At 46.9% G+C, this 14,552-nt stretch overlaps 1 protein-coding gene across 2 annotated transcripts in view; it reads left to right on the forward strand.

The window, feature by feature from the left end:
- Nucleotides 1–14,552, forward strand: part of LOC135809259 (GATOR1 complex protein NPRL2-like) — a 28,439-nt gene extending 13,887 nt beyond the window's left edge. For both annotated transcript variants that reach the window (XM_065322558.1, XM_065322559.1), the window contains exons 6-12: nt 3,610–3,746; nt 4,459–4,556; nt 5,943–5,979; nt 6,860–6,953; nt 7,581–7,698; nt 12,844–12,992; nt 13,730–14,552. In XM_065322558.1, the coding sequence (XP_065178630.1) occupies nt 3,610–3,746; nt 4,459–4,556; nt 5,943–5,979; nt 6,860–6,953; nt 7,581–7,698; nt 12,844–12,992; nt 13,730–13,797 (701 nt within the window). In that variant the 3' untranslated portion in view covers nt 13,798–14,552. The remainder of the gene's footprint in view (nt 1–3,609; nt 3,747–4,458; nt 4,557–5,942; nt 5,980–6,859; nt 6,954–7,580; nt 7,699–12,843; nt 12,993–13,729) is intronic.

A 14,552-nucleotide genomic window follows, 5' to 3' on the forward strand; every position in this document is an offset into this window, starting at 1 on the left:
GGTAGACACGTAGTCGACACGTTGTTGATACTTTTTTGACACGTGACCCCGTCAACGGTCTGCTTTGTGCCAATGCCACTCGGTAAACGCCGATGTCGCGTACGACAAAGACGACTATCCCGTACGCGAAATAGTTGAGAACTGCATGACGTGGACCTGACGGCAAGGACAACTGCGAGGAGGCCCCTTAAGGCCCTTTCGGTACCCCTGACGGGAAGGAGAACTGCAGAAGTCGACGAAGTCGAACGAGGAGGCCCCTTTTCCGTACCCCATACTGCAAAGTGCCATTGATGGATACCTTTTGCACCTGGAACGACCCCTTAAACGCTGTCGCGGCGACTATCCCGTACGCGAAATAGTTGAGAACTGCTGACGTGGACCTTTTGCACCTGGAACGGCCCCGTAAACGCTGTCGTGTCGGCGGGGTGAATGTGCAGGGTACTAGGGTGAAAAGAATTGCTGCAAAGACGTCCCCTCTACTAGGCTCTAGGCCTTTGCCTTTGGAGACATCGTCGGCGAACTGAATGCGCAGGGCGAAAAGAATTGCTGCAAAGACGTCCGCTCTAGGCCTTTGGGGGCATCGCGGGAACTCCTTCCGGTACTGTACAAACTGCTGACGTGGCCGTGGACATGTACATGGAGAGTCATGGTGGGACTTCATGTACATGGATACATGGTGGGAATTCCTTCCGGCACCCCCGTACCGCAAAGCCAACGGTGGGGAAGGAGAAGTGCAGACGTGCAGGAAGACGAACGAGGAGGAACCAGGACGAGCGAGCAATGGCAGGACTAACTGGACCGTAAGTAATAGCTGAATTGTGCATGACAACTTGACATTCATGCGGCACTCGCCACTTGCCACTGCATATTTCTTGTCCACTAACAATGTCTCTCCTCTGCCCCCTGTGTGTCCACGGCCCTGTTTCTGAATTGGCCCGATGAATCGAATGTCTTCCGCAACTGGAACGGACCCGTGAACGCTGTCGCGTCGGCGACTGAATGCGCAGGAGGGAAAATATTGCTGCGAAGACGTCTCCTCTAGACGACGGTAAGGCACCCGATTGATATGTTGCCAGTGTGTGCCAGGGTATCGCGCGATGGTGAATGAGGAATGATGAAGGGTACGGTGGGACTGTAGACCTGTTACCTTCTACTAACACGTTATCAGGTGGAGAGTGTCTTGTACTCACGTTATCAGGTCGAGAGCGTATTGTAGTCACTCTCTCTATTCCTGTACTTCATTACGTTTAAGGTGTACGTATAACTTCTCAAAAAAATGTAATGGTCTACAGTCGTGTCGGAAGGGTACGGTGGGACTGTAGACATGTTACCTTCTAACACGTTATCAGGTGGAGAGTGTCTTGTACTCACGCTATCACTATTATCAGGTCGAGAGCGTATTGTAGTCACTCTCTCTATTCCTGTACTTCATTACGTTTCAGGTGTACGTATAACTTTTCCAAAAAAATTTAATGGTTCACGTCTTCAGATAGAGAGCGTATTGCACCCACTGTCTAGTCTCTGTAGTGCATTGAGATTTTGTTGATCGAACATGAAATGGATACACAGACAAAGCCAGGCCAAGTACATGGCGAGATGTCGCCAGAAGAACGTCTTCAGGTAGAGAGCGTATTGCACCCACTGTCTAGTCGATTTTGTGGATCGCACATGAAATGGATACACAGACAAAGCAGGCCAAGTACATGAGAGACTGTGGACGATGTGCAGATCGACACGGCCTGCGGGTACTTCATTAAAGTTACCCGTGACATAACTAGGATAAAAGTTAATCACTGCAAAAACATTGCCAAGTATGTGAGCACTTTGGACTTGACAGAAGAGTGCACGGGCGACGTTGACAAAACATACCGCGGTGACTGTCACTATCATGACAGCAGGGCACATCGCACGCAGCATCGCAGATCGTGTCGAATTGCGCATCATAATAATTATTGCAAAATTGCTCCTGTGCATGCAAGTGGATTTCATTGCACTTCTCAGTTTGGGAAATGCTCGATTATGACAATTCTCCGTGTGAGTGCACTAGCCCTGAACAGACGTGTAGGTGAACCGTTTGTGGTGTCTCATAGCCTACCTCACGACCTTCTGCTTTCTTTCTTCATCACTTGTATCTTGCAGGTATATCATCCCGTGACGACCACATTGAAGTCTGAATTTGAAGTGTGAAGATGCTTCAGCAACCACATCGTACTTTTCCATTGCTTTCATTGTGCTTCTACTGTGCATGTGTGTAACTTGTGGGGTAAACATGTGATGACATTGTATGCTGGCGACACGGTCAGATGTTCATGCGTCTAACGTACACCTGCATGTTATGCATTGAAAAGGGTTTGCCACTTGCGATCCTGGGACGAGTATCAGGTCCGCTTTGTCCTGTGTGGGCTGTATCAGATTGCTGTTCACTTCTCTATCTGTTGGATATGTGACTTTCTGCAAGTTTCTGGTGTATGATGGCCACGTCCTTGGTTGTCACTTTGTATGATATTACATTCTGTATTCGCTGCTTCCATGGCATGGTCTGCAAACTGCAATCCTTGGGCAAATGTCATGTTTGCTATGTTGTGCTTTGGCCGTCAGCTTGTCTACACGCTGTAGTTGAATTATTTTTGTTTCACAACTGACTTCCTCAAGTACGGTGGCCACTGCTTTGCATGGCATTATACATGAAGAATTTCCTGTTTGTGTGGTGTGCATGTGCGTATGTGTGCGTGGCCACGTGTGTGTGCCGTGTGCATACACATGTTTGTGTATCTGTGTGCGGGGTAGCGAGGCGGGGAGGGCTGGTATGTATCAGTGTGTTATTGCAGTCGCATGGCTACATACAGTACATTGCGTGCGTGGTCATCATGTATTTGTTTACCTTCGGGGTTGGGGTGGGGAGGGAACGGAAAAAGAGCTGAAATTATCCATATAAAAATCGCTCTGTGAGCGGTTCTGAAAAACCTTTACTGGTACTGCCCCGTCGTAAAAGTAAGAAATTAGAACTGGCCCATTGTCCCCCCAAATGCGAACTGATCCACCTAAATCGCGAATGACGGGACCCGAACGCACCAGTAGCACGAGGTTCCTACCTGTGGATGCAGATGGGGACGTTGGTCCGGACCATAGGCCATGTACTGTACTAGCGGTAGGCTTCCCTATCAAAATAATAAATTCTACTACTAATACTGGTATACCCTATGATAATTGCCGTGATCCTGTGCCCTCCCGACCTCGTGCTACTGGTGCGTTCGGGTCCCGTCATTCGCGATTTAGGTGGATCAGTTCGCATTTGGGGGGACAATGGGCCAGTTCTAATTTCTTACTTTTACGACGGGGCAGTACCAGTAAAGGTTTTTCAGAACCGCTCACAGAGCGATTTTTATATGGATATTATTATTATTGTTGTTAAGTCTAAAAAAAATGTTGAACGGTCTGTGCTGGGATGACGGCTACACCATAGCTCAGTGGTTAGAGCATCGCTTACCGGTATATGTTTTACCTAGTGCGGCTGCAGCCTTACCCATTTTAGCTCTTCCTCCCTGATCACCTCAGCTTACCCTGTGTTGAAATCACAATGGAGCTCTGTTGATATGTATGTTTGTTTAGACACGGCACACTCTATCTACCTGACAACTCTCCAGCAGCTGAATGATCCTCCCGCCGTGGCAGACCATCACGTACCGATTTTTGTCAACCATGTGGAGGATGCGCCGAATTTCTCCTGGGACTTGATGGTTCAGCAGGTACTGTAAGACATGTTATAATGAGTCGCAAATGTAACGATTGTCCCAAACTGTCCCAAACTCATACGTTAACAAGAAGATACGTTCACGATCTTGCAGTCTTCAGGCATATCCAGTATTTAAAACGTTAGATTTACTTCCTCGTTATGATTACATGTCTTACAGTACGTTGTGCTTGTTGATGACAGTGGTCGTGTCATGTGTGCCTGTTGGTGTATGTGCTTGTAACTAGGGAGTTTGGTGGGGGGGGGGGGGGGGGGGCAAGGCCGAATGGCTGTCCATGTACAGAACATGAGCTCCACGATGCCACGACAAGGAATCTTCCCGGTACATGGTATGCTCAAGAGTTGAATATGCTCATTGTGCTCTTGCTGGGCAACCTACTTTTGAAGTAGTTTAGAGCGAACTTCACGAAGTTCATGTACTGCTTTGATGACGTGAGTGACGAGATCCACCCGTATGTTACCGGTAGTGGTTGACACGCCATGCGTGTACTGTACATACCTTTGTCCATGTGTGCATGCACCCACCGGCAGCTCCATCTTGGCTCCACTGCCCAAATCTGGGCACGGGCGGACTTGAAATATTTGTTCGACATCAGTAGCGTACAACTGTGCTCGTACATTGTATTTGTGAACAGTACCGGTCACTTTGAAGTGGTTTTCGTGGCACCTTTGCTTCATGCTCGTGCGTTTCTTTCTCTTTGCGCCAGGTGCTTCCCCACATCAACGGCTATACGCACATTGCGCGCATTGCCTACAAAGCCAACGTAGACATCGTCCTTGTTCGTCTCTGCATCCAACACCTGGTGTGAGTTTTTTTTAAATTTTATTTCACTACTAGGCGATGGTAGCACCAAAGGAAAACACTATCATGCTCCCCTACTGCAGAGCCTAACCCTTTCCTCTTCTTCTATTTCTACAACGGGTGGATTTCTGTTTTCATGCAATAAACAGTACACGCACTGGCATGATGAAAACGCTACCACACATAGTCCTAAGGGCCGATTCCCACTACGATACCGTGAGTGTCGTGCCGTGAGTACCCATGGTGATTTGCTCACGTGAGGGGCAGTTTTGGCTCGAGTTCATTCCGTGGCTCCTGCCGTACCGCGCCGTGGACATTCCGGTGCCGAGGGCCTCTGGGGGTGGAAATGGCATGCCGTGGTATTCCGCGAGGTCGAATGCAGTGAGTAGTAGGTATTTTACTACTCCCTGAAAGGAAGTTTTTTCTTTCTTTTGTATTTGTGGTACGAAGTTTTTTCTTGGCTTTTGGCTTTTCGATTGGTTGATTCTTGAGCTTTCTCCAGTCATCTCCCCGGCCCCCGCTATTTTCCCTCAGGACCAAAGTCAGAAATTGATTTAAAAAAAATGGTGATCCAGCCTGCCGACGGAATGCACGGAATGACTGTGCGCAGGTGTAAATCACTCTCAGCTTCAAGCTCGTACCGTGGGGTACACGTGACCTACCCAAATCGTCGGCACGGCACTCACGGTACCGTAGTGGGAATCGGCCCTAAGACGTTCAACTGCAGACCGTACCCACCGCACAAAACAGTGAAACAAGAATCATCATTGTTGCGTGTTGTTGCAGTTCGTAATCTGATTCTTGTTCCACTGTTTTGTGCTGTGGTTGTCACGGGTATGGTCTGCAGTTGAAAGTCTTAGTAGCCATATTTCATTCTATAGTCCTCTTGACTACTTTAGTTCTTCTACTAGTACCCCTTACTAGTAACTTACTACACACATTTCATGTTAGTGCTGAGTCGGGTAGCATTTTCTTCGGGTATCGGGTTCAGGTAGTTTTCCACGGGTAGCACGGGTACCCTATCGGGTAATATGTCTATGGCAACACCACAATGCACCCCTTCCCTTACATGCGGAGTATCACGTGCACTGTCCATGATGTCATCTGCGACTTTGGGTTTTCGGGTACTATTCTGTACCCCTCTTCCCGAGGTCCTCACGGGTAGCACGGGTACCCGACTATCCGTGCACACCCCTATTTCATGTACATGTAGTATGCCTCTTGTGCTTTTATGTAGCGTGTTTCTGAGAAGCAGTCCTCGGATTTCTGTTGGAACCCGCGCCCATGTTCAGAAATATTGTTCTCTGCAAGTTGAGGAGCAAGTTCAGTTTGTAGCAAATAGTCGTTTTACCTGTGCGTGCCTCGCTGTCCAATGTTCTCTTTGCTCAGGTACTTTGGAGTGGTCAAACTAATTCCTATATTCCAGGTAGGGATCACAATGTAGCCTTTCTTATGACCACTACACTAATTCCTATATTCCAGGTAGGGATCACAATGTAGCCTTTCTTATCACCACTACACTAATTCCTATATTCCAGGTAGGGATCACAATGTAGCCTTTCTTATCACCACTACCTCTGCTACTCCATGTCTGCAGTACTGTAAGTCTACACAAATTTTCAGCGCGTTTAAATTTCGGCCTCCCGGGGCTAAAACACATGTTGGCCACATTAAAATGTCAGCCTGTACTGCTGCTGCCTGTATACACTGTCACACTGAACCTTGCAAAACAAAACAGCCGCAACGAATTTTAGGCCAAAAATGGCCAGGTCGAAAATAGCGGAGAATAAATATGCGCCGAATATGTGTTGACTTACAGTAGATAAGCGGGTACTGTACTGAATGAGCACTGAATGAAGCACTGGATTAGTATCACGCTCCAAGTTGGTGCCAAGTGACTGGGGATTCCGATGTGTTTGACGAGCTCATCCCGAGTAACACTTGTGAAGATTAAAGTGTTTCACTCGGATATATATGTATGTGTGTGTGTGTGTGTGTGTGTGTGTGTGTGTGTGTGTGTGTGTGTGTGTGTGTGTGTGTGTGTGTGTGTGTGTATGTGTGTGTGTGTCTGTCTGTCTGTCTGCCTGCCTGCCTGCCTGCCTACCTGCCTACCTGTCTGTCTGTCTGTCTGTCTGTCTGTCTGTCTGTCTGTCTGTCTGTCTGTCTGTCTGTCTGTCTGTCTGTCTGTCTGTCTGTCTGTCTGTCTGTCTGTCTGTCTGTCCATGTGTCTGTGTCTGTGTCTATGTATCTGTCTGTCTGTGTCTGTGTGTGATTGTTGTCATACTCTCCTTGTTGGTATTCTCCAGTATAGTAATGTGTACCTTGCCACGCCAAAGCTGAGTACCTTGCTTACTGACAACGACCTGCAGGCAAAGTGCATCAAGTTCATCACCAAACCAGGTATGTTGTATGTTGTACTTGCAGGTATGTTGTATGTTGTACTTGCAGGTATGTTGTATGTTGTACTTGCAGGTATGTTGTATGTTGTACTTGCAGGTATGTTGTATGTTGTACTTGCAGGTATGTTGTATGTTGTACTTGCAGGTATGTTGTACTTGTACATCAACAGTCCATAACCAGGCAGGAGTGTGCAACTGTGTTTATGGGTCAATTCCCTGCCTTTATCACGCTACGCAGCATGCCTGCATCACGTCTTGCGCTCATGCACTGAAACTCACAAATGTCTCGCATCAGCGCAACGTGTTTTTTTTGCCAGATTCATTCAAGTACCGCCGCCATCTCTAAATTTGGTTGCAGGAACTGAACTTCAGTTCCGCACGAAAGTTAGCTTCAAATCCCAAGGAAAGTGTGGTGTTTGATTTCCCGTGGCGCGTGGATTAAACTTCATGATGTGTTGAAGGCAGTGCGTTGCGCATATGGCCCATAGACAAGAGATCACAGTTGTATACTCTTGGTTATTCGCTCTTACCAAGTACGTATATATATAGATGGAGTGCCTTGTCCAGCCAGAAGGGTATTGTGGTCCGTATTCAGTGGGGATTTGCTTCTTCTGCTCGGCATATGCAGATGATCGGGAGCCAGCCATTGCCACCGTTTTCAGCGTGTGTGCTGGCCTTGGTCCGGGAGTGACCGTGCGTGACCTTTGCATACGACTCAATGTGCGTCGCTACGGCATCGATGAAAGGTGAGAGATGTGCGCTGCCATTGAGACTTTCCGGGCTCAGATCGTGCGGTGCATAACTCTCTACCTTGGAATATTTTGTTGGACTGCAATATGAGGTGTGCATGTTCCATGCAGACACCGATGCTGTACTGTGGAAGGAAAAGAATAGTAGTTTTGTAATTCAATGTGAGATGTCTCTCCATCATGCAGACACAGGTAATGAAACCAATGCATAGTCTTTGCGACATTTGATTTGGCGGGGCCAATCCACGTTGTAATTGCCTACAGTGCATTTCAAAACTATAGACGCGTAGGGTTTTTGAAATATTTCAAATTTGGCTGGAACTTTTTGAGAATAGTTTTCGGAATATTGCTCAGGATCGCTCCACAATTACTCTCATATAGTTTCTAAAGGATTGGATAACAGACGCCCAATTTGGAAAAATTTATGCACAAAGTGATCACAGATTTTATGTGGTATAGATGCTGGCATAACGGTTTTTGCCTAGGTACGCGTCTATAGTTTTGAAATGGACTGTAATATGGGACAAGTTGCCCTGAAAAAAGGCTGCAGCCATGTTTTTTTGCTTTGGTGTCATTCTACATGAGATGCTAAATAAAATATCTATATCTACTGACGGCCCCTAAAATGAAGTTCACACACCCGTGTTACCACTGGCTATACAATAAGAAACATAACCAGCTTTGCAAGCCAGTAGATATTATTAAAAACAGCTGGCCATTGCCGGATGATTTCTTTTTCTTCTTTTTTTTGTGTGAGACTGTAAGTTGCAGCCACATTCGTTGAGTTGTCAATTTTCTAGTGTGAAATCCTCTGCCACTATAGGCATTGAGGACTATGCACTCATAAGGAATTCCAAGGTAAAATGGTATAAAGTTATACAAACAAACTCATGACACCAAAAGCCAGCGGCAGTGACTTTTGCCATAACACCGTGCACAGACAACTGAAAGAGATAATCACCTTCTACACACACACACACACACACACGCACACGCACACACACACACACACACACACACATGCACACACACACACACATGCACACACACACACATGCACACACACAGTGTACATAGTACAGTCAACTTCGCTAATAACGACTGCGGATATAACAACAATTCGCGAATAACAACATAATTTTCATGCCCAGAGCAAAGTCCCATCTAACTGTGACACGTATAATGAGACTTCGGGTATAACGACACTTCGCGAATAAGGACACTTTTCTGATGCCCCGCCGAGTGTCGTTATAAGCGAAGTTGACTGTACATACCATTATCCATATAAAAATCGCTCTGTGAGCGGTTCTGAAAAACCTTTACTGGCACTGCCCCGTCGTAAAAGTAAGAAATTAGAACTGGCCCATTGTCCCCCCAAATGCGAACTGATCCACCTAAATCGCGAATGACGGGACCCGAACGCACCAGTAGCACGAGGTCGGGAGGGCACAGGATCACGGCAATTATCATAGGGTAACACCAGTAGTAGTAGTAGAATTTATTATTTTGATAGGGAAGCCTACCGCTAGTACAGTACATGGCCTATGGTCCGGACCAACGTCCCCATCTGCATCCACAGGTACTAGGTAGGAACCTCGTGCTACTGGTGCGTTCGGGTCCCGTCATTCGCGATTTAGGTGGATCAGTTCGCATTTGGGGGGACAATGGGCCAGTTCTAATTTCTTCCTTTTACGACGGGGCAGTACCAGTAAAGGTTTTTCAGAACCGCTCACAGAGCGATTTTTATATGGATAATTTCAGCTCTTTTTCCGTTCCCTCCCCACCCCAACCCCGAAGGTAAACATGATAACCACGCGCGCGATGTACTGTATGTAGCCATGCGACTGCAATAATACACTGATACATACCAGCCCTCCCCGCCTCGCTACCCCGCACACAGATACACAAACATGTGTATGCACACGGCACACACAAGTGGCCACGCACACATACGCACATGCACACGACACAAACAGGAAATTCTTCATGTATAATGCCATGCAAAGCAGTGGCCACCGTACTTGAGGAAGTCAGTTGTGAAACAAAAATAATTCAACTACAGCGTGTAGACAAGCTGACGGCCAAAGCACAACATAGCAAACATGACATTTGCCCAAGGATTGCAGTTTGCAGACCATGCCATGGAAGCAGCGAATACAGAATGTAATGATCATACAAAGTGACAAGCAAGGACGTGGCCATCATACACCAGAAACTTGCAGAAAGTCACATATCCAACAGATAGAGAAGTGAACAGCAATCTGATACAGCCCACACAGGACAAAGCGGACCTGATACTCGTCCCAGGATCGCAAGTGGCAAACCCTTTTCAATGCATAACATGCAGGTGTACGTTAGACGCATGAACATCTGACCGTGTTGCCAGCATACAATGTCATCACATGTTTACCCCACAAGTTACACACATGCACAGTAGAAGCACAATGAAAGCAATGGAAAAGTACAATGTGGTTGCTGAAGCATCTTCACACTTCAAATTCAGACTTCAATGTGGTCGTCACGGGATGATATACCTGCAAGATACAAGTGATGAAGAAAGAAAGCAGAAGGTCGTGAGGTAGGCTTTGAGACACCACAAACGGTTCACCTACATGTCTGTTCAGGGCTAGTGCACTCACACGGAGAATTGTCATAATCGAGCATTTCCCAAACTGAGAATTGCAATGAAATCCACTTGCATGCACAGGAGCAATTTTGCAATAATTATTATGATGCGCAATTCGACACGATCTGCGATGCTGCGTGCGATGTGCCCTGCTGTCATGATAGTGACAGTCACCGCGGTATGTTTTGTCAACGTTGCCCGTGCACTCTTCTGTCAAGTCCAAAGTGCTCACATACTTGGCAATGTTTTTGCAGTGATTAACTTTTATCCTAGTTATGTCACGGGTAACTTTAATGAAGTACCCGCAGGCCGTGTCGATCTGCACATCGTCCACAGTCTCTCATGTACTTGGCCTGCTTTGTCTGTGTATCCATTTCATGTGCGATCCACAAAATCGACTAGACAGTGGGTGCAATACGCTCTCTACCTGAAGACGTTCTTCTGGCGACATCTCGCCATGTACTTGGCCTGGCTTTGTCTGTGTATCCATTTCATGTTCGATCAACAAAATCTCAATGCACTACAGAGACTAGACAGTGGGTGCAATACGCTCTCTATCTGAAGACGTGAACCATTAAATTTTTTGGAAAAGTTATACGTACACCTGAAACGTAATGAAGTACAGGAATAGAGAGAGTGACTACAATACGCTCTCGACCTGATAATAGTGATAACGTGAGTACAAGACACTCTCCACCTGATAACGTGTTAGAAGGTAACATGTTTACAGTCCCACCGTACCCTTCCGACACGACTGTAGACCATTACCTTTTTTTGAGAAGTTATACGTACACCTTAAACGTAATGAAGTACAGGAATAGAGAGAGTGACTACAATACGCTCTCGACCTGATAACGTGAGTACAAGACACTCTCCACCTGATAACGTGTTAGTAGAAGGTAACAGGTCTACAGTCCCACCGTACCCTTCATCATTCCTCATTCACCATCGCGCGATACCCTGGCACACACTGGCAACATATCAATGGGGTGCCTTACCGTCGTCTAGAGGAGACGTCTTCGCAGCAATATTTTGCCTCCTGCGCATTCAGTCGCCGACGCGACAGCGTTCACGGGGCCGTTCCAGTTGCGGAAGACATTCGATTCATCGGGCCAATTCAGAAACAGGGCCGTGGACACACAGGGGGCAGAGGAGAGACATTGTTAGTGGACAAGAAATATGCAGTGGCAAGTGGCGAGTGCCGCATGGATGTCAAGTTGTCATGCACAATTCAGCTATTACTTACGGTCCAGCTAGTCCTGCCATTGCTCGCTCGTCCTGGTTCCTCCTCGTTCGTCTTCCTGCACGTCTGCACTTCTCCTTCCCCACCGTTGGCTTTGCGGTACGGGGGTGCCGGAAGGAATTCCCACCATGTATCCATGTACATGAAGTCCCACCATGACTCTCCATGTACATGTCCACGGCCACGTCAGCAGTTTATATTGTACCGGAAGGAGTTCCCACGATGTCTCCAAAGGCCTAGAGCGGACGTCTTTGCAGCAATTCTTTTCGCCCTGCGCATTCAGTTCGCCGACGATGTCTCCAAAGGCAAAGGCCTAGTAGAGGGGACGTCTTTGCAGCAATTCTTTTCACCCTAGTACCCTGCACATTCACTCCGCCGACACGACAGCGTTTACGGGGCCGTTCCAGGTGCAAAAGGTCCACGTCAGCAGTTCTCAACTATTTCGCGTACGGGATAGTCGCCGCGACAGCGTTTAAGGGGTCGTTCCAGGTGCAAAAGGTATCCATCAATGGCACTTTGCAGTATGGGGTACGGAAAAGGGGCCTCCTCGTTCGACTTCGTCGACTTCTGCAGTTCTCCTTCCCGTCAGGGGTACCGAAAGGGGCCTCCTCGCAGTTGTCCTTGCCGTCAGGTCCACGTCATGCAGTTCTCAACTATTTCGCGTACGGGATAGTCGTCTTTGTCGTACGCGACATCGGCGTTTACCGAGTGGCATTGGCACAAAGCAGACCGTTGACGGGGTCACGTGTCAAAAAAGTATCAACAAAGTGTCGACTACGTGTCGACCACGTGTATAGCGGTACACTCAGCGGTACACTAATTCTCATGCCATTCTCGTGTCACAAAACTGGAACATCGAGTACCAGTATGGAAAGGCTTCAGACAGGAAGCCTTTCCAATATGTGTACATACCATATTCACACACATACAGTGTAGATCTACATACCATATGTGTACATACCGTATTCACACACATACAGGTGCATGCTCTTAGATGCGAAAAAATGCATTTTTTTCCATTTCGCCAGGAAACAAATGTTCCGGATATACGGGCATGTCTTTCAATATGAGCATTCAAGTATTAAAATACACTCTTGGGTCTTGTGATTTTTTCATGCCTTTATATGTGGATGTGCCCTTGTACTCGAATCAAGTAAGTGTGTGGCCTTTTAGGCGCGTCACATATACGGTTGTTGTACTGGCACTGACTGTGGGTACATGGCGCCGGTCCCAACGACGTGTTTGCGGTTCTCTGTAAATGTCTACTCTGCAGGGCGCTGATTCAGTTCTGCGTGCTGCACGGCTTGCTGCGCCGCCTGCACAAGTACCCGACACTGCTGGCGGAGCACTCGGACCACGAGCCGTGGATGGTTCACCTGATGACCGGGCAGCTGTGTGAAGATGAGATCTGCTGTCTAACAGGTACGCCGCCAGTCTGGTCTTCGTGCGTTCATGTACACCTACATAGCTGTATTTTCACTGCAACAACTGTGCCAGGCGAGACTATCTTTTAATAAAAAAATGTTTGAAGAAATATCGAGCCTGGGCCAAGTAGCATCACTGTAACTTAGGTCTTTGTGGCTGGCATGTGCAGTTGCATTGCAAGGTGACAGTCAGACGCTGTGGACCTGGCAAGGAGTGAACTGCTTTAGCCTGAGTGCTTACCACGTTGACAACTCTAGCTGGGAATGTGTCTGCTGGATACCGGGTGTGCATATGTCTGTGGCCGTGTACATGTGTGTCTGTAACTGTTATGTGCATGAAGGGCTCCAATTCAAAACGAGATAAATCCATTTTGTGGAAATTTCAGGAAGTGATTTTTTCATTTGTTCTTTTTCGGTCTGCACTGCAGCATCAATGACTTTTATCGCGTTTTGCAGAAGAACACAAACTTCAGGCATCATTTTGACTGGGATGTATCGCGTTTTGACCCGTAAAATCGACACATAGACGACCGTGGGGTGAAAACGAATTCTTTCTTGACAAAATGAAAAAGCTCCGGTTTGGTCTTTATCGCGTTTTGAATTGGAGCCCTTCGCATGTACCTGTGTGTCTGTGCCCCTGTTGTTGTGATTTTTTTGAATTCTTTATTGTCACGATGGTGCCATCGCCAATAACAGATATGTCATATGTATGTGTGATTTTGTACACGTCTGTAGGCTGCAGCAACCCTGAGCTGGATGCAATGCTGGAAGAAGACCACCACATTGCCGTCTGTTGGAAATAGTTCAGGTGACTTGTCAGTGCTCTGCCAATCCTCTGTGAACACACTGTACAAAGGAGCTGTACATGCAACGGTACGATAAATAGTTAGCTGCCGGTTTGCATGATTATCCATAAGTATTATTATACATGTACAAATTGTACAAAAACAAATACTTTATATCGGGGTTTTCTGTTCTTGTGCTGTACATTGTGACTACGACTCATATGGTCACTGCGGGTTTTTGTGTGTGTATAGTATGCTCATGAAGGGCTATGTCCATTTACCATTGTAGTTCTGATGATAAGACTATCATCTCGTGTCCAAAACCGTTGTGTACAAACTCATTCAGTGGTGTGCCTTACAGTTCTGTACATGATTTTCTTTTTCTTTTTTCATTCCTTCTACTAGTGCTAGTACATATACTTGTACTGGAAAGTGATGAAAATACACTGTGCACTGTGTAGCCATTGAGCATCCCTCTGTGTAGCAGCCGCTATTGTATCATAAACCTTGATGCTATGTAACATTATAATCTGTATGCCGTGCACGTCGGTGCATTGCATGGCCCGCTCAGCGTGTTTATAGGCTTCTATTTTTCAAATTATCTCTCCCACGTATCGCCGTTTTCCTCTCTAGCTCTATTGTGTACAGTCATGTACTTTGTGTTTGGACAGCCAGTACTGTGCCATACGTGTATGTGTTTCATATCATTCTTATCAATTGTCACATCTGTACCTGATCTGATTATGTCAATGTGGGTTTGCCTTGCACGTCGA

The sequence above is a fragment of the Sycon ciliatum genome, chromosome 2 (assembly GCF_964019385.1).
Source record: "Sycon ciliatum chromosome 2, ocSycCili1.1, whole genome shotgun sequence".
NCBI classification, from domain to species: domain Eukaryota; kingdom Metazoa; phylum Porifera; class Calcarea; order Leucosolenida; family Sycettidae; genus Sycon; species Sycon ciliatum.